The following is a 27,295-nucleotide window of genomic DNA, read 5'->3' on the forward strand; positions in this document are numbered from 1 at the left end:
TAGTCGCATGAATCTACGTCGTGGATTTACCTAACAGGGTGGGTGTTGTTGGAAACATGGCGTCCCGGTGCAGCCTCTCTACTTTATTTCCTATCCAAAGTCAGCTGGATGTCGCCCTAGATGACGCCACGACGCCGCAGGAGAAAGAAAATTTGGTGCTTCAGTATTTGAAAGTACTAGACGAGAGAGACGACCTGAAGATACCTGATTTCCAGACAGGTTAGGCCATGTTTTAGCTTTAGCTCGTTTAGCACTGTGTCTCACTGCATAGCAGCTGTTCGAGTTGAGTTTGCTATCAAGGCATGTCATGACATGACTCTCGGTGCCGGTTCTGTGGTTTCCCAACCCTAACCCTTACACTCCCATCAATCACACATGACCCCTCTGACTTATCTTGGGACCCTTTGGGAGTAGACCGACCCCTCGATTGGGAATCGCTAGACTAGTTAAAACTAGCCTGAACTCAACCAGCAACAACTGCAAAACGCTCCTTATACATTGATGCATCAATGTTAACAATCTTTTAAATAATAATTAATCAAAGTACTTTTACTTTTCTACCTTTTGCTGATATCACTAATGTACTTTTACTCAAGTAAGATTTTAAATGCAGTGCTTTTAGTTGTAATAGTAGTATTTCTAAACTGTGGTATTGGTACTTTTACTAAAGTTAACCGTCTGAGTTCCTCTTCCAGCATTAGCAGCAAATACTGATTTCAGACGAAATGAAGAGCTGCAGTTTTGTGTTGCAATCAGCATTATGTTGCATAGTAAATAATCTACCAATCTATATAATGCATGAGAACGCAGACTTTATATTTATTATATTTTTCTTACTCAGGGCTGTGCGACATACTCCATTGTACAACCATTATGTCTTCCAAAATAAGGCGTTAAATGTATAAGAGGTGGTGTAAAATTTAACTTGCAGTACAGAAAAATGTTTCAATGTAATACAGCCTTAGATAGCAGTAGATACCAGGATTTCTGGGAAAAACTTTGCCCCAGTTTTTGTCTCTCATTTATTATCATTACAAAATATTGGACTAAATTAAAACCACCCACTACGTAGTGTTTACACTACAGATTATGGTAGCATGTTTGCCATTACATAAAAAAAATAGCATCAACAGCATAAGAACTAGATCAATAATATAGCTGCTATAACTACACCAAATGAATGAAAAATTAGAAAAACATTATATTGATGTTAAATTATTCTCAGTAACAGGTAAGTACAAGATTCTGGTCTCAATTAGAGGTTTATTGACCAGATGATTCTGACAGGTTGGATCTATAGTTTGGCCCTCTGTTAAGGGATGCAGCATGTTGGCAGTATCTCGACACACCAGTAGATGGGGATCTACAGTAGTACACCAAACAGCCTAATAAACAGGGTTTTATGGGACAATAACCTGGTCCTCCTATGAAACTGCAAAGTGAACACTGGTCTAAAATATTTGTTTTTTATATGTAGAGTACTTTAGGGTGACAAATTTCAGGATTTTCCTTGGCTCAACCTGAGGTTGCCTGACGGCCAACAGGGCACAGCAGCAAAAAGGTGTTGCTTACCTTGATTACAGTGTGTGTTGAAAATTTTATCATTTCCAGAGCAGCAAAATGGTCAAAAGGCATTCATAGCTGTTACTACAGTTTGCTTTTTGTCACTATAACCGTGTTCTTAACCCATGCATTTCAGGATTTCCTTAAATTTACCTAGTTACTTCTCTTTAGATACTTTGAAGATATGCAATATATAAATTTTCCTTAGTGCCATAATTTCTTTTTCACATTGGAATCAAACTAATAACAGCCCAGTTGAAGAAGAATAAGAAAGGGGTTGTGAGTAAAACAATTGCACATGGTACATGCACTAGGCACTGTGCACCAGGTGCAATCGCTCTCTTCCAACAGATAAAATCTTGAGACTTTGAAATCAAGAGAGCTACTTCTTTCTCCTACTCAGTCTGTGCTTGCATCATTCTTAAAGATGAAAATAAGAGAGATAACGCTTCAACTCTGTTATTTAACCTTAGTTTAACCAGGTCAAGTGCTACTGAGATTAAGAATCATTTTTCAAAGGAGGCATTGCAAAGCTAGGCAGCCACACAAGTTACACAAAGATTTTCAAACAGGCAATGTAATATTCAGAGTGCATGTGAGGGAAGAGTGAAAAAACTTATCAGACACGAGCTGTAATTTATTTCTGGTATTTGATAGCTTCATAACACTTCTAAAGCTGTGAGTATTTCAAAGTCAATGCTTTGATCAATCAAGTGGTCCAACTTTTTTTCCCCAAGTGACATGAATGCTGTGTAAGGCTTGAGACAGATATAACCCTTAGGTATTTTGTGACTACTACCATTACCCTCCTAGGACCGTGATGGGCACCATAAAGCGTCTGCCTACACTGTGACTAAACATAATTAATAAGATGACAGCGTCATTTTCCATTCTGTGATTTGCTCCAGGCTTGGAATGGCTGAACACGGAGGGGCCTCTGTCTTTGAACAAGGAGCTGGCTGGCAAAGTGGTGCTGCTGGACTTCTTCACTTACTGCTGCATCAACTGCATGCACATCCTGCCTGATCTGCACCAGCTCGAGAAGAAACACTCTGTTAAAGGTATGGACTTCAGGAGTTTATCTTGTAAATCAGCAGCCACCATGGCTGATCCTGAGGGAGTTGAGAGACTCCATGTAGGAAGGCTAACAGTGCCGAGTCTCACCATTTCTAATTTAATTTAATTAACGCCGAGAAGTATGTGAAGTGTGAAGAAATATTCAGTTTTACACCATAATTAACCTATGATTCGGAAAAGTAGAACAATCCTAACTGTCCTTCTCAAAGACTTCACATCACCAAACAGTCAAAATTATGCAGAAGCAAATCTTGTAATGAATCATGTGTCAATGATTTAATTAGTTAAATTGGCGTACCTCATGTATGTCCTTTTATTTATTTAGTTGGAAACATTTTGCACGAGCTTAATTCATTTAGTGCATACTGTATGTATTGTAATTTCACCAGATAGCTGCAAAATCTGGGTAAAATTAAACTGTCATGTGTGAATTTTAATCCTCCCCATTGTGAATTTCAAACACACACCCCCCCCCCCCCCACCCCCCCCCGTGTCAGTGGATTGGCTTTGATCTCTGAAAGACTGTGGCAGATTGAAATGAAGTTACAACACATTTTGCGTCTCATAGTAGAGCTTGCAGACTCCGTTTAATTATGAGAAACTGTGCCCGGTGTCTGTAAACGAAGAAATGATTGGTTCCTGTCCAGTAGTTAAATGTGAGCCAATTAAAAAAAGTATCTTCCTCTGGTGAGTTACCATTTCTTTTCCCAGCATATTGAATGGATGGGAAATCAAAAATAAAGCACATAAAGTAGGTAAAACAAAATAATGACTTGTATAAGGTCTGAATGAAGTGATATTCCTCCCCTGCTAAATTATTAAATGTAGAAAGATGCCTCTGCCAGACTGCATTTTTTAAATATATTCATTGAAGTCAGTCTGAAGGTACACTGGGCCTTGCAAGAGGCAGAAGCCTGGCAGGCCTTACTGAGGGAACACAAATCCATTAGTACCTTATTATGTGTAGTGCTGCATCATGGGAACGTGTAAGTTTACTGGGGCAGAAAAAGTGTCATACATCAACTTGTCCTCTTCTGTTCTATGAGTATGAAGGCTCTTATCTCAGCTGTGAAGAGACAGTGACTAAAAATATTTCCAAGCCGCAGTGTCAGTGAGTACGTTGGCCCCATAATTGTACCCTGCTGCAGCTCACTGTACGCTTCTCTGTATTGCCACTCCATGTAAAAGCACAGTCACATCCGAATGACTCTGGCATCCTGCTGGATCCTTCAAGGGATCATCTGAGGAAGCTTGAAATTCAGTTGTTAGCCAGGCGGGACCCAGAACACACACACTGCAGTGCCACCGCACATTATCATACTTGCCTTATCTTTGGCACTGCTATGGGTACATTCTGTTTGCTGCTCTGGCCAGTGAGGTGTGGGAGCCACCCTGTCCAGTCACTCCCACAGTCCACCCCGCCACCCACCCATCGTCACTACAATCTGTCCTGGTACTATACTGCTTGGCAGAGGCCATGGATGACGAAATTCACTGCAGGCCGTGTTGGGTTTGAAGGTTTGGAATTGTGTGCTTTTACTTCTGTTGAGGAAGTGTCCTGTGGGGTCCATTTATGGAGGACTGAGGGCTTTTGTTTGCTTTATAGCCATCTGAAATAGCATGTGATGTTATGAGCCAAAAAAGGCATTATGAAATCTAAATTAAAATATAAGCTTTTCCTGTTTTCTGTGACAAAGTCAAGACCAAACTAAATTCGAGTTAATGTATGCATCTTATTTATAGAAAATAAACAGATTTACAACTGTTTCTCTAAATTATGCATTTTTCTGCAGTTTTTCTCATTTCAAGGCCTTAGTGGTCGGGGGTCCAATTTTAATTTCTATTTTTAATGATTGTAGTTGCTATACTAGTTTCAGACTGTGCCTCAATCCACTGTTTGGAATATGAGCAAATAACATATGTATTGGTAGATTTAAAAAAAGAAAATGCACATCGTTGTCCTTTTTATAAAGAATACTCTGTCTTGACTCTCAATCGGGTAAAATGCATACAGAGTGTACAACAGAAACCTTATAAATGAAGGTGCGTCTTTACTTTCAAAGCAGTTGTTGTAAACTTTTATTGTTTACCAATAAAAAGAATAGTGCGTTTTTCTATATGGCACACAGTGGAAGCGTTTGTTAAAAGGTTAACAGCTACAATAATCCAATTCTAAATGGAAGTGATAAAAATAAAAACATTTATATATTATATAAATTATATTCTCTAGAAATCCCTTTATCAGCTGTCAAGCTTGGTTCCATGTGAATAAAGTATTGTCTGAATGACATGTTAGCTGTGACATTTCTGTAGCTCCACCCGGGCTTCTTTTTTTTTTTTGTTTTTTTTTTTTTTTAAGTATTGTCAAGTTTTTTTAATGAAGGAGTGACATGGGTGCAAACGTGACTGTTTCAACAGCGAGTCCCACACTGATGGGGAAACAGGAAGGAAACTTATCAGGGTATCTGCTCTGTAAGGCCAGTACTGTCAGAATGTTAGCACCACAAAAGGGTCTGTTCCAAAAAGGCATCAGAAACATGTATTTTCCACAGATTTAGGCCACTCAGTTACATAACACTAATGAAATGAGAACCAGTCGCTCTCATTGTCTGTACAATAAGCATAGTGTTAGTGGACTTTGATGACTACTGAGAAATAACCGAGATAATCATTTAAAGCTTCGAGGCACTGAAATATTTCCAGGAACCTCACTGAGAGCTATGTGATATTATGTTCGAGGGGCATTTATCTAAGGAAGATATTTAAAAGGTTTTCAGTTGCAAATCACATGTTTCCCTCACTTCACCCAAGCATCTTAAACAGCTGCCGCATCCGTGTGTGTGTGCGTGCGTGCGTGTGGTGCTTGTGTCTTGTGTTAACTTGTTATTGATCAGGCTTATGCAAGTTGTTGACAACGTGATTTAGAGAGAAGATTTTACAGAGATATTCGTGGGGACAACTAGATGTTTGAACCATTTCTCTGTCTTTCATTACCACCACTGAAACTGGGCGTTTTTGTGAAGGAATAAAGCTCAATAAGCAAAATCATGTCCTGAAAATTAAAAAAAAAAAAAAAAATGGCATTTTTCATTCTGAGCAATGTTAATTCAAACCACTTACTGTTTTGTTATGGTTGGCTGTTCTGATTTTTTTTTCTGTCTCTCTATCTATTCAATCTGTTTCTCAGACGGACTGGTTGTTGTTGGTGTACACTCTGCCAAATTCCCAAATGAAAAGGTAAGTGGTTTTTATTGCTCATCATTATTTTACCTTTGAGGAGGCTTTTCTGGTCATTCTGGGAACACTGGTAAATTTGAATCTGATGCAAGACAATCAACCTGAACCACTTTCTCCCCATGCAGTATTAATCTGTAATGTTACACTAGTATACCAGCATGAGAATCTGATTTTGGCAGCTCAGATAGTAGTTGTCGATTTTTTTGTTTAAGACCAGAAAACATGTTTAAGATCTTCAGAAAGTACTGTCAGCCTGCCCTTTTTTTTTTTTTATTTTTTTTTTTTGCACACAGTACACATGAAATGGTAACAGATTATATCCTTGCTTCTGTGCAGTTCTCAGTTTGAGTAAGAGTTCCCATTCCCACAAACAAGCTCTGAAGACAGAGGAACATGAATTCCTTCATCTTATAAAAGAAATTCCACATTCTTACACAGAATATGAGTGTGTTAATTGGCTTCATTTTAAGGCTCAGACGTTCATTCAAAACATGATGATTTAGACTAAACTGTAAGTTGTTGAAATGATGTGTTTAATAATTGATACGTAGATGAACAGAAAATGAAACTCCACCTAATATAGTCATCGATTAATCATTTATTACAATTATCAATCAAAATTGTCAAAATTATGATTTTAGAATTACTGTTTTCTCACATTTTATGGATTTAATAATGGAGAATCTCTTTGTCACATTGATTGATTGATTAATTCATTATAAACACAATTTATTAATGAATACTTCACTGCTCCTCTTTGTTTTTCCCCCAACCCTTCAAAGGTCCTCGCCAATGTTCGCAGCGCTGTTCTCCGCTACGACATCTGCCACCCAGTGGTCAACGACGGCGAGGCGCGCCTCTGGCATGAACTGGAGGTGTCCTGCTGGCCCACGCTGGTCCTGCTCGGACCACGTGGCAACCTGCTCTTCTCCCTGGTGGGCGAAGGCCACCGTGACAGGATGATGCTTTTTACTGACAGCGCCCTCCGTCACTACAGGGAGCAGGGCCTGCTGAAGCCTCACTCGGTGGGGATCAAGCTGTACAGAGACTCCCTGCCACCCAGCATCCTGTCTTTTCCTGGGAAGGTGGCCATAGACAACAGCAAGAAAACACTGGCCATAGCAGATACTGGGCATCACCGGATTCTGGTGGTGTCCTCTACCGGTCAGCTGTCGCATGTCATAGGAGGTAAGAAGTGGGATACAGGATAGAGATATACGGTCTCTTGAGGTTGGCATTAAATCCTCACACCTCCGCCCTATGCTATTTTGAAAGAAGGGACATTAATCTTTGTGATAATGTCCTAATTTAAATGAGTCGTGGATAAAAATGAAATATTGTTCTTGCTTTGTAAATAATAAGAATTCGTACAACTTACACAACACAAATTTCAGCAATATTGATATATTTAGATTACTCACATGCCTCAACAACCCTCAGAGGAGCCACATGGTTGTCTGTGTTGTCCCCAGACCAGCAGAGAGGTTGGCAGCAGCAGGGACTGGTACACTCTGGGAACTTGGCACTGACCTAAGTGTGGACAAAATGAGGGGGAAAAAAAGGATTTGTTATATTTTTGTGGGTTGATCTCATCCTTATACATACATACATATTATTTATATGGGCATAAGAAATTTGGATCAGAAGGTTATGTCTTCCATTTAACAAATTTGTTACATACAGTATAAGCACATTATATTAGATGAACCACAGTCATAAATTTAAGTAATTGATCATTGATCCATTTATAGAAATGAAAGATCACCCGTGCTCCAGTTGTAAATGGGCAAGTACGCCTGTACATATCCTTTGTATAAGTAAAAGTCATCCATCAACTCTTTTTTTTCTCTAGTAAAAGTTTAAGCAGGGACGATAAAATTCAATTCTTGTGTCAACTGAAAGATAAAGTAATTTATCAAATAGAATGTGAGAACAATTAAAGCACCTGTTTCTTCCTATCACTATTAAAGACTTAGTTCATTCGCTGGGTACCACAGATGTTTAGTTGCATAGAAAACAAATGTCACGTCTGAAGACTAATTTCCCCCCAAAACTCATTTATAGCAGCCCAGCAGAGATGATGACAGAGAAAATTTAGAAAGAGACATAAACACTGTCAATTTGTCATTGTAGATACAAAGTATCCATCGTGTGCAGGCATTATGCTTTTCTTGGCAAAAGTTTTCAAAAGGTGGAAAATTCTATAAGGAAGGTAGTGTTATCCAAACCACCATCTTAATGTCCATGGTATCGTCACATCTGTCGCAGGACCTGAAAGTGGGAGGCACGACGGCGACCTGTCTGAGGCTTCCTTTAACTCCCCTCAGGGTGTGGCCATAAAAGGAGACACGATATACGTGGCCGACACAGAAAACCACCTGGTCCGAAAGGTAGGATCCACCACTGTCTCGTTAAAATATCTGCATATCTGTTTCTCTCAGTGACTGTCTTTATATTTATGACTGTCTGTTTGTGTTTGCGTGTCTTGGTGTTAGATTGACCTGTTAGAGGGAAGAGTCAGCACTCTAGCTGGCGTAGGAGTTCAAGGCACAGACAAAGAGGGTGGGGCCATGGGACCTCAGCAGCCAATCAGCTCTCCTTGGGATGTGACTCTCGGCACCGCCGGTGAGTTTCGTGGCCCAAAACCCGGAACTCGAAGGGCAACATTTAACAACATTTTATTGTCTTTCCCCCTCTGCGCCTCACCCCCTAACCCCAAACCTAACCCCGCCCCTCTGTCAGATTCCCTGGCTGTTGTTGGGTCTCGCTGAGTTCAGGCAGGTTGACAGTGACAGTGGTGGAAAGAAAACAGGAAGAGGTACATTTCACCCCCCTTGAAGAGATTGTGGTGTGAGTTCTGGTGGGATCACACCTTCAGAGTCATTGTTTCCACCTTGTACATTTAGTGCAATTAGAGACAAATATACACACACACACAGATACTACACATCAAAATGTTCTTGAACAAAACAAAATGGCATCACATACACAAATTATGTAGCTTCTAACCTTTACATGATTCACCTTCAAAACACTTCTGCTTTAAGTGGACGTCCTGAGCTGCAATAGAAAACAAGCTACTTTTAAAAAGCAGCCCTTCATAAGCGATTTTACAGGACAGATTGGAAGCAAGTAGCCATTAACGTCTGAGTTGTTCACTTTTCAGACAGTCTTCCTGAACATGATCGTGAATAGAATAGATATCAGGGATCCACAGAGGTGGATAGACAATTGAAGGGGTAATTATGATATTGGAAGATACTTTCTAAAACTGGGATCTAATTTATGGGGGGGGTACTCAATAAGCCTCTTTAGCGAATTCCTCATCTACCTCTACTTTCTGATGAGGTCTTTCATATTCTCACAAAGTAATCTAAGACCTTTGCTTCAAGCTCAGCTCAGTCCCCCTTAATGCCTTGCTTTTATTATTTTGCCTTGGGCATTCAGAGTTCCTTTATTATTGATCTTTTTTTTAATATTTGCCACACAGTGATTTTTTTTTTATTTTTTAATCTAAGTCGAAAGCTTTTTTAAACTGTATCTTTTAAATCTCTCAGACCTTTTATCTCCAAGTGATAATGTCTTGTGTTGCCATCAAGCCTCGTTATCAGTGAGCATTCAGACTGCAGACTTAAAATCAGTCAGCAAAGAATTGTAGTCATGTACAGAGATGCCATACCGGCAGATCCCTCAGACACACTCATATATACACCTTTCAATCGGTACTGTCTATTGTTGCTTCATTTGGCAGAATTGTTTTGCTCTCCAGGTAGGCCTGGTATCATTTGTAAATATTGAATACAAGGTTATTATGTAATGCTTTAGCCTTATATATGTTTCAAGTTGAGTATTATTCTAAAATCTGTATTGATTTATATACTACATATATATATATATATATGTATTATTTAGATTATTGTCATCTGTTTTTCTTACAGCTATGATGCATCAGGTTAACATTGTTTACTTTTAGGTGGTTAAGTGCCTCTTCAAGCTGGAGATGTTGCAAGAGCTGGCGGTTGTATGTGAAGTAAACTTTAAGCATGTGTCGTACTGTCTTTGTGACATTCTGTACCAACTTAGAGCAAACAAAAGATGGCGGTTGGACTGGGTTGTTTATCTGCCTGTAGCGAGCACTGTACTCATCAGCAGGTCCTGTTTACATTTTGGAGTTTGATTGATCACAGTCATGTGGTCATTTTTTTTTTTTTTTTTTTTTTTTTTTTTTTTTTGCCATTAGCACCATTATTTAGTAGTTGCACCCAGCCTGGAAGCAAGAGGTAATCAGTCTTAGGTTACATTTCCTGCACAGGCTGACGGATGACACAACCTGCTGCTTTGGAACGTCACCACATGGTCCCAGGATGTGGCATCAGACCTTTAACTCCACTAACATTGTCCTTTGAGAGTACATGCTAACATTCATTGCATATTCATGATTTATTCACCATGGGCATGAATAATTAAATTGACCAAATCACAAGGAGGCTGCACCTTTTGAACTCTAAAGTGCTACAGTGTCATCGCTGCTGTTGGTGAGTCCGGTGCCGCAGATGTCAAATGTTCCTGACAGTCGCCCAGATGTGATCAAGAAGGGCAGAGCTCGGCGCTGCATTAAAAATACAACTGAGAAGCTGCGTGTCTGTGAGGGTTGTGTATCCATTATGATGGCAGTGTTGTCTCTAGCTGCGAGCGTCTGAGGTGGCATGTGGGCTTTGTCAGACAGGGTGCTGTCATTTGAACCTGTATAGCTGCATCTGTGAATTATGAATGGATGAATTTATTTATTTATTTATTTTTATTTCGATTATAAGAAAATCATATTAGTAACTCCTGGATGATTGAGGCCGACGCACACTTCCTGGTTCTAAACTCACAGTGTGGTTTTTCTTGTGTGTGTGTGCTTACATATGTGCATTTCATTTGCATGTGTAGGTGGCGTTGAAGATAACGTGCTGTGGATAGCCATGGCAGGGACCCACCAGATCTGGGCTTTGTTCCTAGAAGATGGGACTCTGCCCAAAGGGAGGTGAGAGACTGATACATGACCACCATGGCCACCTGGCAAGAAAAGCCAAGCATAAAAAGAATGAAGAGCAAATAAAGACATCTTCCCACTCCCCCACATAACTTGTTTTGTATACGTGTGGCTGACCCTATCACAGGAAATCAATGAAATGATGTAATAATATGTCCGGGTTAACCACAATCATAAATTTCCAGCCGAGGGGATCTCCAACTTGAGAAATAATCTAAGTTTTGCATCATCAAAGAAGCCATGTCTATGATGAATGAAAAGATTCCCCACCAATTTGAACTCTACAAGTGCAGCAATGCATTTGCAGTGTTTTGTCTTTTATCTTCTATTCAACAACATAAGCAGTGAGTCCAAGGCGGGGACATGCGTGCGATGGGCAGGCAGCGGCAACGAGGAGAACCGAAACAACGCCTACCCACACAAGGCCGGCTTTGCTCAGCCTTCAGGTCTGGCTTTAGCCCCGGAGGAGCCCTGGAGATGCCTGTATGTGGCCGATAGTGAGAGCAGCACCATCCGCACGCTCGCACTGAAGGATGGAGGCGTCAAGCTGCTGGTCGGCGGAGAGAGAGACCCGATGGTGGGTGTACATCAGTTGATGGATAGGTGTCTAGATGATGGATGAATTTATTACTCTATGGATGGATTTTTTTTTTTTTTTTACTAGATACGTTTTAGTTTATTTCTTTACATTAGGATGGTCAAGTGGTTTATAAAAATTACTTTTGAAAAAACCAGCCACAGAGCACAGGTGAATCCCATGTGGCTTTAAGTGAGCTTCCATCTTTGTTTAATTTAAGTAGGTTCATAAATTCTCTCGTACCTAGTAAATGTGGGGTTATTTTTTGTCCATTTTAGTGTTGTTTTTATTAATAATAGAGACAATACAATGAACAGCAGTTTGAACAGAAGTTGGAGGAAATTAAAAGTCCGTTCCCAAAGCAGATTTGAAAAACCTTCAATTTCCAGACACAGAAAACAATCGCACACTAGTTTAGACTCTTGGACATCACAAGTTTTCGAGGCCATTTCTCTATAGATAGAAAATATTGATTTAAAAAGAAATATGCCATAAATAAACACAGCCTCTCTTGTTTGTTGCTGATGCAAAGGCTGAAAAACAATTTTTGGTAGTACTTTCATGTCCGCACAGCCGCTATGCTGTGGTTTTATTCCTGCTACTTTGGTGTATTTTTGGAAAGTCCCAAGAGCTCTAAAGCTTGTAGTCACCCATGAGAATAGAGAGTAATTAACTGGAGAGTCATATACAGTTTATTCAACATGGCGGTGAGCCAGCAAAAACCATTAATATGCTCTATGGTCTACTGCCTGTAGACATTTTAGCCATTTAATTGAGACAATGAAACATTAAACCTTAAACGGGATTAAAGCTTTTACAAGTTAATGTGCATCTGATGTCTGAACTTTTAACGGCACTACATTCGTACACTCGACAAATTTTTGTAGTTGCACCTCGGTTATAGGACGGACTCAACAAACAAGATATAACGTGTTCATTAGTGAGCTTTAGAGGCTCTGGTAGGCGGATGTTGCTACCTTTAGACAGCGGCAGGCTAACTGTTTCCCCCTGCTCCCAGTCTTTTTTGCCAAGTTAAGCGACCTGGCCGCTGGCTACAGCTTCATATTCCACCAACAGTCATGAGAGTTGTTTTGATCTCTTCATCTCATATTTGACAAGAAAGCAAATGAGCCTATTTCCCAAAATGTCAAGCTATTCCTGTAAGCCCTTTGATTTATTTTTTCTCATCACAGTTTTTTTGTTTAAAGCCTATACGCATTTTAAAATGCCTGTATTTTTCAAAGTAAAATCTCAAAGTGAGGAAATCAGGAACAGAAGGCATCTGTGTTTCCCATAGTTCCACCAAATGCATTTTTTTCCCCTTCCCTTCTTCAGCCTTAGTTTGAGCGCTTCCATTGAACTATAGAGAGATTTTACATTTCTGCTGCGTCACAGTCAGAAACAGAGGGCACACTCCTGCAGTGAAGGTGAACACCTGAGCGCATGTAAACCCACTGGTGTTTGGAACAAACTCCACTGATGCAGAAACAGATTTTTTCCCAAAGATTAGTTTCTTTTGTAGCCACCATTGTCGAGTGAATGCAGCAACTGTGGAGAGGGAGTGGGCCGCAGAGAATCATGAGACTTTTGTTTATTGATTTGAGTGATACAGCGTGAAAAGCTATTTATTTCAATTCAGCCCAAGTTCTCACCAACTGGTTGTTGATTGGCTGTAATTGTAATTTGTCTGTTTGGGATCAGGTTAGCCTGAAACAATCTGTTCCACTCAAAATCAGTTTTTACTTGCTTATTATCATTTGCAGAAAAAAAAGAAATTTCCATGAGGAATCACCTTTTAAAAACAATTTCTTTCACATAATTTGAAAATGTTCCCCTTTGTGATATTTTAATGACATTTATCATTATTTTACTTTTCTGCAAAACTTCTCAAGAATGACTCATCCAACTATTTTTGTCACAGTAGCTATTGCAATTTAAAGATATTGTCTTCTTCCTGGTGTTTCTTACAAATGTGGCCTAATATTTCTTGTAACTGTTCTTGTATGAATTATTCAGAAATCCCCAAGATAATGAAGCTAATTTTGCTTTCATGTTTTCATTCCAAGTATTCCTCTCATAGAAACTCATCGTTTATAGTGTATAGAAAAGGCTTCATCATGTATTTTAAGACGAAAGTCCTTTATCTTGGTAAAAAGACTCCCTTTCTTTTCAAATATGAACATGTCTTAAGTTTGGTTATAGGCGGTTCACAAGTTTGGATTGGTTGTTCTGTACTTTGACCCACGTTGAGCTTAAACATTGGTCACAAGTTGCAGCTCGGGCTTTTGTATGTTTTTATATCTTTCATTTGATCTCATCTGAACGTTTTATCCACTTTGAACCAGAACCTCTTTGCTTTCGGGGATTTAGACGGGAAAGGGGTGGACGCCAAGCTGCAGCATCCTCTCGGTGTTTCCTGGGCTCCTGAACAAAGCCTGCTCTATGTGGCCGACTCCTACAACCACAAGGTAAGTGTTGCATGTCACAAGGCTGTTGTTCAAAGCTGTATTGTGCTCACAATTGATGCTTCTGTCGTCATGAGAGGTTCCTTTAAGTTGATGAGTGGCTACACAAAGCTTGTCTCTCCTTTTGATCTTATACCATACAGGGAACATAAAGGGCTTGACCTTTTTTTTTTTATTTAATAACCCTGGTTTTGTTTTTTGTTTGATGGTGTCTATTTGCCTGTGTGATTCAGATCAAGGTGGTGGATCCAAAGACAAAGCAGTGTAGCACATTAGCAGGGACAGGAGAGGCTGGAGATAGTCTGGGTCCTGAATTTAACAAATCCTGCTTCAACGAACCTGGAGGGATCTGTGTCGGCGACAACGGGAAGCTTCTTTATGTGGCAGATACCAACAACCACCAAGTGAAAATGCTGGACCTCGACTCCAAGACTGTCTCACTGGTTAGACCTGTGTGTGTGTGTGTGTGTGAGAGAGAGAAAATCTTGCTTCCAACCTTGAGAAAGTAGGCCACTTAACATTTTGTCCACGTGTGTGTAATTAATCTGCCCTGAAACTCTTCTTGTACTAGAAGAGTTTGAATAAAAGGTTACAAAGAAAGGACACTGTAAGTCTCAACAGCTTTCTCCTTGCTACTCTCTAATGTAAACACCCACATTTCTCTCCTCTCCAGTTCCCTATATCCATGGACTGCACAGACTCAGTACCCACAAAGCCTTCGGCTCCTGCCAAAGCCCCCACGCTGCCTAAATCAGCTGTCAGGAAAGCAATGCCACCAGTAGCAGTGTCTGCGGGCCAGACTCTCATCCTGTCACTCACACTGTCCCTTCCAGAAGGAAGCAAACTCACTGAAGAAGCTCCCAGCTGCTGGGCTCTGTCAGCTGAGGGTGAGACAAAGTTCAGTCATTGTTGCAAATGTCACGTTTGAAAATGTTTTTGTTCAGGTTCATCCTAGAGGTACATTTGACTTCATACACGTGAAAGGCATCGCGAGTGTCAGCTACGCCTCACGCTGTTACTGCTATATTTTCCGTTGTCGTTTTCCGTTTAAACTGATCTGATTGGCAATTGGTAATCATTGGTAAATTATTTTAAATAACGTGTCTTTGATTTCATACAAGGGAAGACAAAAGCAGGCCGCTGACTGCTAATTTCTATTGTAGCTAGCTTACTTAGCTAGTTAAAAATCATTAGCTCCATGAGTTGGTTGAAAACTACCAGCTAACTCATTCTGAGACAAGAACTCTGCGTTATGGCTACGTACATGACATCATGCTAAAACAGTGAGGCTATCCGTGCAGAAGGCATGGAAATAAAGGAGACCATTGTTTTTGTGTTGCAATGCAAAGCTTAGCTCTAGTATTACCGACAGAATAGTATGACAACGGAAAATGTATAAGATAGCCAGACATGCTAATTTTTGTAGCTTATGTTAGACCAGACAACACAATTCCTTACATTTTTGCTCTTGTGTTTTTGTAAAGGTAAAAAAAAAAAAAAAAAAAAAAAAAAAAAAAAAAAAAAAAAAGAATCACTTTTGCTACAGCCCCAATGCACATCACTTCAACATGTGGAGAAACCCAAAGCTAGACAGAGCTGCTGTGCTTCTCTGGGTTGCTAGGCAATGATTGGACAGTCGCTGTTCGGAGGACAGCTTTGTTAACAGTCCATTCTGAAAAGACAGCAGTATTTGACAAATACCTGCTGGAAAAGGTTTATTGAAGAAAAGTGGAGGGATTTAAGTAAGAGGACAGTCGAGGAAGTAACAGACAAATCCCGTTTCCACACTTCAGAAGTTGGCCACTCTTGTGGAAATGCATTTGTCTCTGCAGTTGCTAAAACTCATGCTAAGCAAGGCATGTTTAAACCATATCGCTATTATTTTCACTAATTTTCCCTCCAAAAAAGAAAAAAAAGGTTTCAATTGCCTGCTTTGTTGAAATTATTTCTCCCTGTGAACCTGTGAGGGAGTCAGAGTTGCGACCCAAACTTGTTCTCTATGTTTATAATGACCCTATTCTGGATGTGAGCCACTCAACCTCTCCTACTATGCTTTATTTAGGTCTGTGATCCATGATTCTGTCAAAAAAAATGGAAGTGAATGATGCTTAACCTTCATGTCCTTCTCACTGTACAACAAGCAGATCCTCACTCTGCCGGCCCACACCTGAGATTTTTAGTTCTCTGTTGAGGGATGGAAAAACACATAACTCAGCGACTCTTTTAAAGCACCAGCGAGCTTATACATGGCATGCAAGATTTTAATATATGATTTTTACTGCTACATACTATAGGAAGGCTTTGTCCAGCGTTCTCAGTTTGTAATCAGCAGTAGTCTGACCCTAGGATCAAGTGTGAAGTGATTTGAGATATCATGTTAGTGATGGTTGATGGTCTGTTCATTAGGTTTGGAACAAAAGTGTTTCCATCATTCTGAGCGATGCAGCATGCAGTCAGCGATACCAGCAGGCTATTTTTAGAACGTTCGATAAGACGACATGCCTTGGTTCACATAATTAGCTACCAGGCTATGTTACGTGATCCTCCGCTGTCCGATTATACCCAGTCTAGACTTATGCCGATCAGATCAGTGCAGAGGCAGGAATTTTAATGGATCAAGTTAGAAGTGCACGCCAGATCTAAATTGTTTTTTAGTGGCTTTTTTAGAAATGGCTTCCCTGGGATTTCACGTTAGGCATCAGCTTCATTAATCACCGCTGGCATGGATTTGACGGTCTCCCTGGCATAATAATATTTTCTCACAGTTGAAGCTCGAGCCATTTCTTTTCCACTTTGATTTATCTTTCAGTGCTCACGTCTCTTTAGATGAGTATTTGTTTCTAAAAATATCTCCTTTTGTTTCAGAAAATTCATGTCCTCGCTCTCACTTCATCTGATTCAGTGGGGTTATGTGGTTTTGGGGTAATATATTAGAGGACTCCATTTAGCAGTTCTGTGCATTGCTCAGGCTCGAGCCAGTCTAGTTCACAGGGTGCACATTGTTGCGTTCAACAATAAATTTAGATGTCAGACAGACATTTTCATACAAACAGTCTTTTGGAAGACTGTGAATGAACTGGTTCTTGCTTTTTGTGAATCACCTCCTTGCAAGAATATTAGTATTATTTACCGTTGGTGTCCAGGCAAGGCATTTATTTGTTTCTGTATTAGCCAGATTAATTCAGACTATTGATTTTTTTTTTTCTATTTCCTGTTTTTCACAGGTAACGAGTGGCTGCTTGACAATAAGGTGGTTACCGGTGACATTTTGGATCTGTCGAAGCCCCTCTCCATCTCAACCAAACTTCCAGCTGTTGTGAAGGAACCAAACAGCAATCCAAGCCTCACTTTGGGGGTATGGATGTACTACTGTATGAAAGCAGGTAACACCTGTACGATGAAAGCAGCTGCCTTCACTCAGCCTCTTCAAATAAGTGCCAATCAAGGAGGGAAAGAGGTCACTGTGGCGCTGACTCATGCCTTCTAAAACCGCTTACTCGTCTTTGTCAGAACAGCCTAAGAATTCACACTTTGTGCTGTTGCAACGTCAGTTTAACTTCGGGTCTCTTGTTTATTGTTCTGGAAGAAGGAAAGAAAACAGATTGTTTCTGAAGGGGCTGTCAACTTTTGACAAAAATGCATTTCACACAAACCTGATTTTCAGTAGAATTTCATTTCAAACTACTCAGAAGCCCTCTCTACAGAACATAATGCATCAGTGCTGTAATGTCCTTGACCATGCGTGACAGTTATTGATAGGAATGCAAACAGATACATCCACAGGCATCTTATAAAGGCGGTACAGCAAACACAGCAGCAGCCTAAAGATCTATATAGTAATATATATATACAAAGTCCCAAGGACAGGTTGTACCAGCTAAATGTAAGAAAACTGTCTCCTTTAGAAATTGCTGTTTTATAGATGAAAAAGTTCACCCCAAAGACACTTTCTTATTTATCAGACACTAAATGTACACTGAAAATAAAAGCAACTCTGCAGATTTAATGAGAAACTAAGAAATTATGATGATCTAACTGGCAGCTGGTGATGATGGTGTCAGTGATGGACAGACCAATACCCAGGGTTTCTGTCTTTTAAAACTGTGGAGGATTTAAAGCTCTTTCAAATATTAAAAGTAAAAGCCGAAGCCTCCGATTAGCCTCACGTTTTCACCTGAACCAGCAGATGTGAATTTCAAAGACACAAAAAAATTATTGGAAGCTTTCTGTTTGTGTTTGAAACCATTTCTCTCAAGAATTGTTAAAGACCTTTTTTTTTCTTTCAGTCCCAGGAGTAATTATATAGTAGGAATAAAAAAAAAAAAAAAAAAAGAGAGACATTTTATTGGAGCTGATATTTGATTCAGAGTTGTTGAAAGACGTTTTGTTCTGCCTTTGCTCGCCCAAGCATTTCTTTTGAATGCTAATAACGAGTTACGGCCATTTTCTCAAAAATATGATATTGAAACCCCAAGAGGGAAACTTTTCTTTAATCTCAGTCCAGGGAAAGAAGTAGCAAGTGGAAGAGGACAGAAATGAAACTTTATGAAAAATTATCTATGCAGAGACTCGCATTTTTTATTATCATTAATATATTAAAGATGTCCAGCAACAGAGTATTAATTCACATCTTTACTTCATGCTTTTTTTTTTAAATAATATATTTCAGTGTTTATGTGTGCGGTTTCTTTAGTTTACAGCCAACCGTCTTTAACGGTGCCTTCAGGCACCTCAATCAATCTTTCATAAATATTTGTCTACATATGACTGAGTATGAGTACCCTTATGTTGTTTACAGAGTTCATAGTCTCTTAAAGGTTGCACTAATAGCTTAAAGCTTTGTTCTGTGTATGCGCTCTCTGTATGGCTGAACATTCATTCACTCAACATTCATTATGTTTATTCAGGACACAAGGAGCCCTTTTGATTCAGATAGATCGTAAAATGTAGCTGTTGTGTAAGTGATGAATAAAGTGCCAGTGCCTTTTGATAACCGACCTCTTGAACTGATAACGGCGAATGACTACTGCTTGCTATGCGCATGGAGGGATATTGTATTAAGAAAGTCTTATTAAAATCTCTCTATCAAGCATCATCACTCCTCTGCAAAGGGAACATAATATGAGAGAGATTCTCTAATGATGAGACACTGTAATACGTAGTTTATTTTGTTGTGTAATATAATATGATAATATGGAAGTTGTTATTGTCATTTTCCCTTATTGGTTTTCAAAGTTATGAGCTGTCGTCAGAAATGGGCCGGAGAGTGTTTTGATTATCATCGCTGTCATCATGTCTTATAACGTAATTGTGCTTGTCAGACTGTTTTTATTTGGTTTGGATCGCTTGGCCCAAGTGCCTTGGAAACGTGGTGTTACTGTATGAATCGGTGTGGACCGATGACACTTTGACTGTATCAGAAGCAATAACAACATATTTGTGTTTTATTCCCACATTTTTTTTTCTTTTTTTTTTTTTTTCCAATGAACAGCAAATGTCTTGCCGGTGTGTTTTCTCTGCTCAGTGCTCCCTCTGGCATCTTTTTTAATGAGCAGTAATGAGCTTGAGTGGCGGCCGGTGGGCATTAAGTTCCTGATTGTGTTTTCTAGCTCTCCCTTGTTTTCTTCTTACTGTAACGCCTTTTCAGGCACATATTGGCATGCTTTTGTCTTCAAGGGTACCTAGTTAATACATCTTCTTTTAAATGCTGCACTTTAAGATTCAGCAAAGCAAGAAAAAAAACTAATAAAACATTTTATATATTCTGGTTTGTATGTCTGCAGTGAGAAGAAGGGGGGGTTTCACACAAAGAGCTTTTCTTTAAGATTCTTCTCATCAATCTCATATTCCTCTTTACATATTTCCAGCCTTTGTGATTCAGGTCACTTCGCAGAACTACAATTAATGCATTAATAAATTGAAAGACTACAGCTCCGCTATGTGAGATATTATCAAAAGCTTCACTAATGAGCTTGCTCCCTCATAAATCTGTTACAGAGCCAGGTTATGTGTGAGCTGACCTCAGATGACAGACTTCCTGTTCACAACATGCAGTAAATCCCTCCCATTTGTCTCACTCTCGGGCCAAGAAATAGTGTAAATGTCTCAATTGCAAACAATAGTTCAAGATTTTGCCCAAGCAGCACGTAAAATTTCACAGTAAAACACAAAAACACACAAATAGTCACACACTAGGAGGTGGCATCACGGATCTGTCAACGCACCTTTGATGATAAAGGACAATATACTTATTCTATGGTACAATACACCTAAAAGATAAAGCTGGTGCTGCCTTATATTTTTCCCTTGAAAAGACCAAAACCAGCATTGTGTTATAGTCCATCTCTCAATGCTGCCTGACTTCACTATACCCTGTCTGTGACACTCGGCCCCAAATCCAGTCCTGTCTACGGAAGACACGCATCTTTAAAAACATGTAACAAATATATAGTTTTATTTATATAAAAAAGCTGTTATATGTAATTATTTTCCAAAGCAGTTGGTTTGAAGTGAATGTTTCTTAAACAGGAGTTAAACCGTGCATTTGTTGGAGCTAACAGGACGGTATATATGTGATTGCCTTAAAGATAAACTACAATCCCCATGTTGTAAACAAAGTGCATGTCACCTAGTGCAAAGGTGGGGCTCATTTGGATTTACTGACATTTACAACAAAAGTATAGAATATCACCAGACGTACCTTCAAGAAGGAGAATGTGAAAATGAGCTTTTTTTTTTTTTGCATATACATACCACAAATATGGAAGTCAAAAAAAGATAACACAAATATATTTTTAGTGTCCAAATATAACTATAAAGAATAACAGATGAGGTTATGGAAATGCCATTAGACACAGCAGAATGACCCGGAGAAACACAGAGGCTACACTATCATGTAGAACAGGATCAGCCATTGACAATCAAGGAAGTCACTATAAAGATTTACATCCCATATCAGTGCGGGCATAAATTATAGCACAACATATTTCAAACTCATCATTAAAGCCCTTAGACTGTGAGGAGTCCAGGTTAAGTTATCATGTGGATAAATTGTGAAACATTATTAAACACATGAAAAATGTTTATCATTATGTATGAGAGGATGAATGTGGCAAAGAATGAGATACTTACTTTAAATCATAATGAAGAGGAAGGACAGAGCAGAAGAGGAGATATGACTCGCTCTCCCTTCTCCTCCACCACCTCTCTCCCTCCACTTTTGTACCGCTGCCTTCTGCCTTATCCATTCACCCCCCCCACTCCCCCCCGCCACCCCCCCCCGCCGTCGCCCTGACAGTATCATTAACCCCCATGTGATTCTGGCTGCTCGGGGCTACGCATACACACGCACACACACGCACGCACATACATCAACACAGGAAGTATACCAACACATTTACAGTCATAAAATACTGAAAGTTTTTTCACAATCACAAGTCAGGTGGTGTCATTGGGAGCTGGGCAGTGGCACAACTTCCTTTGGCTGCCATGTGACGGCCTATATGGTGATATAACATGTTCAACCAAATATTAATTTAAAAGTAGGCAAATCCCTCAAGTAAGCCAAGAGGATTTTTGAATCTGAGTGATTAGATAAGAGTCTCCACGAGCACACAGCTCCTTTCAGCAGCACAAAAAAAGGCTTTTAAAAGCTTTCTCGAGGGCTTGTAAACCCTGCGCCTCTTATGACACTCATATGATGCATGAAGCTGACACTGGTTAATTGTTAGCGACCTCTCTAAATTAATTGCTCATTCAAGATGACTGGTTTAATTGTGACTGAAGTTATGAAATGATGTTGGCGGGGTTGTTTGGCTGAAAGATGAAAACCATAAGAAGGTTTAGTGAGGGAGAAAATCACAGGTTTTTTTTTTTTTTGCACGCTTTTAGTTGCAAAAACATTTATTGTCTCGTCACTCTGGCTGAGTGGGCTCCATTAAGATCATATCACTGTTAAGAGATAAAAAAAATAAAAAAAAATTGTTTCCATATTTTTAGTCTGTGTGACAGCGCAAGGAGGAATGCTAACTGAAAATTAGTTATGCGTCACCTGAACACATCATACCAGTTTGTCTCCTTTTGCTGCTCACCGTCATCACCTCCTCCGCTGAGAGGCTCAAGCCCAAGACACCGCTTCAGAATCAACTTTGACCTTTGACCCGTGTCGGTGTTGGCACTTTAAGGTCAAGCTGCTAAGTCAAGTTGAACCTGCTCTACTTCCCTTTATTCCAGCATAGAAAACCTGCGTGATGGATATGTGGGAGGTAGCTGCTGCTCAGTGGTCAAGAGCACTTTGGTCAGCTTATTCTTGTGGAAGTGAGGGATCAACTGCACCAAAAAATATGGAAAGTTGAATTACCACAAAAAGGTGTAAACGCTATAAATGTAGCCTCTAAAGAGACACCAGCAAAGTTCAAAAGTTACTGAAGAGTTTGAGGGCATTGTTTCTTTTTTAAAAATGAAATTTGGTCGACATCCTAAAGGGTCACTTCACCCAAATCATGTCTAAATTTATTTTTAAGACATCTTTCTCTGAGATTTCTGCAGCAGAATGAAGGTGAATAGGAATTTCATTTGAGATGCTCACAGCACTTAGACAGACACTTTAAATATTCAGCAGCAGCAGCAGCAGCAGCAACAACACATCTGTCCATGTTACTCTGGATGATTATTCCACACTCGGTAAGCAGAGAAGGCAGGTGACTCAAAAACCTGCACGGGCACATTAATACCAGAACTCGCAATCGACGTGTCTAGGTAGCACTAGATGTAACAATGGCCAGGATTTTTGGAAATACTGTGAGTGCAAATCCTCCCACAGCAGAGAAAGCTTTCTAGATTGATTTCCTGCAGACTCTCACACCTAATCGTTTTAGATGAGAGTTTTTCCTTGACCTGTTCACAGGGAAACTCTGCATTGGGTGTTTGTTTCCTCGTCCTGCTAGTGTGAATTTTTAAGTGCTCTTCCGGCTGCCATTGGTTGTTATGACAGGTGTCTCTTGTTGACTAATCAGTCTAATTCCTATGTTTTACCACCACCTCCTTGTGGCCTGATGTCCGTCTGACAAGTAGCGTGCTAAGAAAGGACCCAGCATCCAAACATCCCGTGCGTTGAATAATGTTTTCTGCGTAAATCACAGTGCCCAGTCTTTTCACTTTATCTTCTAAATGCCTTGAACTTCCAGCTATTTGAATGTTTGGTTGCAAAACAAACAAACAAACAAACAAAAAAAAACACCTTCTTCCTGAAATGAAATGCAGAGGTTGTCATGTCTGTGTGGAGAAGAAAACGGAAAATGGTGTTTTTTTTTGTTTGTTTGCGTTTGTTATTGAGTTGAACCAACTTGATGCCACAGTCTATATGTGTTTATGAGGTGTAACGAATGGCTTCATTAATAATTAATAAATCATCTACTGATGCTTTGTGGATCAGTGGTAAGCCATTAATAAGAATACATTTTGTAATGCCAAGTTGTTTATTATTATTATTATTATTATTATTATTATTATTATTATTATTATTATTATTATCTGTTTGGTTCACAAGGGTTGATTTCAACTTTTTTTTTTCTAAGGGGGAATGGTAACCTAAAGCATAGTAAAGTGGGGTTGTGTTTAAAGTCACGCATACGTGGGAAAACTATAAGCACTCAGGTGTCATTGACCAAGGCACTGGTGAAGTGAAGCAGGATGAAAGTGTTTTAACAGGAGGCATTTCCTATGTGCATAAAGTAAACTCTATTAATGGCATGCGTTAAACTGACCTCCTGGGCCACGTGTTTGAACATCTGCATTTCTCAGATACCCCTAGACATTTAGTGAAGAGGCATTGGGCTATTTCAGCCCGCTCATATCTCCTCCAGCCCCTCCCTCCCCAACATGCAGCTGGCTGGGAGTTGCCTGAGGTATAGACCAGTGCGGCAGCGGGGTCGACACCATCAGATGAGCTTTGTGGCTTCGGGGGTCAGGCCGTGTCACAGCTTCTGGCGCTGGGTCGTCAGGTTCACGAGCATGCATGCAGAAGAGCACACAGAAAAACAAGGCGAGCCGCGTCATCATCCGTCCATGTGTGTAAGCCTGTGTGTGTGTCACGAGGCCCGGTGCAAATGCCTTCACTTAACCGCTCGTGAAGATGTCTGTCATTGTCTTCATCTTTCAAAGTCTTACTCTGAAGTGTTTAAATGAATGAAACCAAATATAATATTGGTGAACTCAATTCTTTGTCATCTTGTCAATTATTGCATACTACTTTAATGTAACCAGATTTGTCCCCACTGTTATTTATTTGTCTTTTGTCTCTTCCTCTCTTGTGTAATCTTGTTTTTGTTTGAACTGGGCTGTGTACAAGATCTGTCCGTCTGCCAGTCCCTCAGCCTCAGTGTCTACGCTCCTCAGTTTGTTGACATCCTGATGTTGGCCAGTGCAAAGCACAGACACTGCAAATCCCGTCTCGTCCCGTAGATAACAAATCATCACAGTTCCGTGTTTTACATGATGAGCTGACCTGAGTGATTTGTGTCTGTTTGGCTGTGAGTCAAACCCTGTTTTGCAGTTCACATGATTTAAGAAGTCTCCTGTAATACAGCTGCTGTGAAGCAAAAGGCAGATCTGTGGTTGGGCCTGACCCCAGTGGCCGTGGAATGTATTCTTACTGATAAAAATATAAAAATGGACAAGTGGAAAAACAAATATTGTTTGTGATGGCAAGTGATGAAAACAGGGAAATCCCTCTAGTTCACAATGTCATGGTGGATTCTGGAGGTCCATATTTGGCTTCTCATGTTCCCAAAGACTCGCAGATTTTTCATAGATAACAATCACACACAGTTTTGCATCAGTTTTGCAGCCAGAAATTTCCACTTCCACCTCAATGGAAGTGCTGTGTGTTTTATTTCATTCATGCGCATTTACTCGTAAATCATATGAAACTGAGATTGGATATATCTCCTCTTTGAGGTACAGGTGTTGTTTGTGTCCTCAACTTCACTCCCAGGACAATTTATCTGCTGAGCTGTCTGATTGGTCCTGAGGAGCAGTGATGTCACAGCCTGATTTGACGATCCCGGCCGGTGCAGCAGCTCGCGCAGGCTTGAGGGCGAGAGAAGAGCCCCAGATGGAGGTGGCGCGCGACGGGGGTAGAGCTGTGGGCTCGTGAGACAGCGACACACTGGAAAGGCTTGCTTGCACTGCGTTGATGAACTCGACCTGGTCCCGCACACAGCGCAGCAGCCCGTCATGGGGGACGGTGGCGCGTCCTCGCCGGTGAACTTCCAGAATGGCACGGGGAGCGAGGCGTCGGACGCACCGGGGTCCTCCGCGGCCGCGTCCGAGCAGTGGATGGCGGGGATGAGCCTGGTGATGGGTTTGATCGTCCTGTGCATTGTGTTCGGGAATATCCTGGTCATCGTGGCTATAGCCAGGACGCAGAGGCTGCAGACGCTCACCAATGTGTTCATCGTGTCACTGGCGAGCGCGGACCTCATCATGGGGTTGCTGGTGGTGCCGTTTGGCGCCGCGCTCGAGGTGCGCGGCTCGTGGCTGTACGGCTCCTTTTTCTGCGAGTTTTGGATCTCCGTGGATGTCCTCTGCGTCACCGCCAGCATCGAGACCCTGTGCGTTATCGCCATTGACAGGTACGTGGCCATCACCTCGCCTTTCCGCTACCAAAGCTTGCTGACCAAAGCTCGGGCCAAAGCTGTGGTGTGCATAGTCTGGGCCATCTCTGCGCTCGTCTCCTTCCTGCCCATCCTGATGCACTGGTCCCGGGACAGCGTGGACACAGCCTGCTACGAGGACCCCGAGTGTTGCGACTTTGTCACCAACAGGGCATATGCCATCTCCTCATCCATCATATCTTTTTACATTCCTCTACTGGTCATGATATTTGTTTACGCCCGCGTGTATAGAGAGGCGAAAAAACAGCTGAGGAAAATCGACAAGTGCGAGGGCAGGTTTCACAACACCTTAACCGGACTGACCTCCAAGTGCAAGAAGAGGCCGTCTAAAATCCTGGCGCTCAGGGAGCAGAAAGCACTCAAAACACTCGGCATCATCATGGGGACGTTCACCCTGTGCTGGCTGCCCTTCTTTATAGTCAACGTCGTGCGGGTCTTTTGCGCCGAGGTGGTGGACAAGGACCTTTTCGTGTTCCTAAACTGGCTGGGGTACGTGAACTCGGCGTTTAACCCCATCATTTACTGTCGGAGCCCGGACTTTAGGAAGGCTTTCAAGAGGCTGCTGTGCTGCCCGAGGCAAGCCGACCGCAGGCTGCACATCAGCTCCTGCGACCTGACACGGTGCTCCGGCGGGTTCGTGTCCTCTCTGGAGCCCGGCACTCTGGGGATATGGTCGGATTGCGCCGGCTTGGACAACAGTGACAGCAGCCTGGTGGGGACCGCAAAGCTGTCTCACTCTGAATCACAGCTATGAGGGAAAACATTCAACTTTTGTTGAGGTGGATTACAACAGCCTGGAGGAAAGATGCGTACAGCAGCGGGCGTTGACTCCTTTTAGCTTGTGCGTCTTTTGGGGGAAGAGCTGTACCTTACCTTAAAGCCTAAGTGGGTCGATTTTTTTGTTTTTGCATCAGAGAAAGCAAACATCAAATCATTAGACGTATCTGGAAGCCATATTTTCCTTTTTCATAAAAAAAATAAAAATAAAAAAAAAAGAGGCATCGGGGCCAATGATGTTTCCAAGATGCACCAAATCAGTTAAAGATACAGATAGGCTTAATACCGACCTTAAAATCCAGTTCGCTAAATCTGAATGAACCATAACGGTTGTATGCACTTTGCCATAAAACAGGTGTCAGTGAATTGACACTTCTGCCAAAGAGCGCTCAGACGCTCCAGTGGTTTGTTCCTGATGTTTTTTTTTTTGTTGTTGTTGTTGTTTTGTTTTTTTTGGTTATTTCTTATTCTATTGGGTCAGCTGTTCGGTTATATATTCAGGAAGTTAATGTATTAAGGGGAGGTGGATGTCTTGTAAGTTAACCCAGGTTCGTGATGGGTCACAGTTTAATCTTGAAACGAGGCGCAGTGTAATAAAAAGTGGTTGTTATTTAAAAGCATTGGACAGGAGCGAGGCATTTGTCGGAGTGACTGTACTGTAGTCATGTAGTGCTCACAATGTGTTTTTACCTCACAGCCATCGGCAAGTGCAATTTGTACGACAGGTATTTGTTTATATTAAACATTGATGTAAAATAGACGTGTATTTATTCCGCGCTGTCTTTTTCAACTACGCAAGTAACCGTGGGGCTGAATCCCACGAACCTTTGTATATATATATCGTAGTAGGCCTATGTGGTGTTTAGTACTGAAGTGAGGAATTTGA

At 40.8% G+C, this 27,295-nt stretch overlaps 2 protein-coding genes across 2 annotated transcripts; both read left to right on the top strand.

Moving 5' to 3' along the window:
- Positions 1-50: 50 nt before the first annotated feature.
- nhlrc2 (NHL repeat containing 2) lies at positions 51-18,208 on the top strand. Its single transcript, XM_022742259.1, has 12 exons — positions 51-219; positions 2,472-2,624; positions 5,828-5,877; positions 6,660-7,065; positions 8,146-8,267; positions 8,373-8,502; positions 10,813-10,906; positions 11,261-11,492; positions 13,838-13,960; positions 14,191-14,400; positions 14,631-14,844; positions 17,182-18,208. Exons 1-12 carry the CDS (start codon positions 57-59, stop codon positions 17,442-17,444), a joined length of 2,160 nt encoding a protein of 719 aa, XP_022597980.1. The 5' UTR covers positions 51-56; the 3' UTR covers positions 17,445-18,208.
- A 6,833-nt stretch (positions 18,209-25,041) lies between these two features.
- On the top strand, positions 25,042-26,608 carry adrb1 (adrenoceptor beta 1). Its single transcript, XM_022742260.1, has one exon. The coding sequence runs from the start codon at positions 25,193-25,195 to the stop codon at positions 26,384-26,386; it is 1,194 nt and encodes a 397-aa protein (XP_022597981.1). The 5' UTR covers positions 25,042-25,192; the 3' UTR covers positions 26,387-26,608.
- Positions 26,609-27,295: the final 687 nt, after the last annotated feature.

Source organism: Seriola dumerili, unplaced genomic scaffold (genome assembly GCF_002260705.1).
Source record: "Seriola dumerili isolate Sdu_G_001 unplaced genomic scaffold, Sdu_1.0 BDQW01000068.1, whole genome shotgun sequence".
Lineage (NCBI taxonomy): Eukaryota > Metazoa > Chordata > Actinopteri > Carangiformes > Carangidae > Seriola > Seriola dumerili.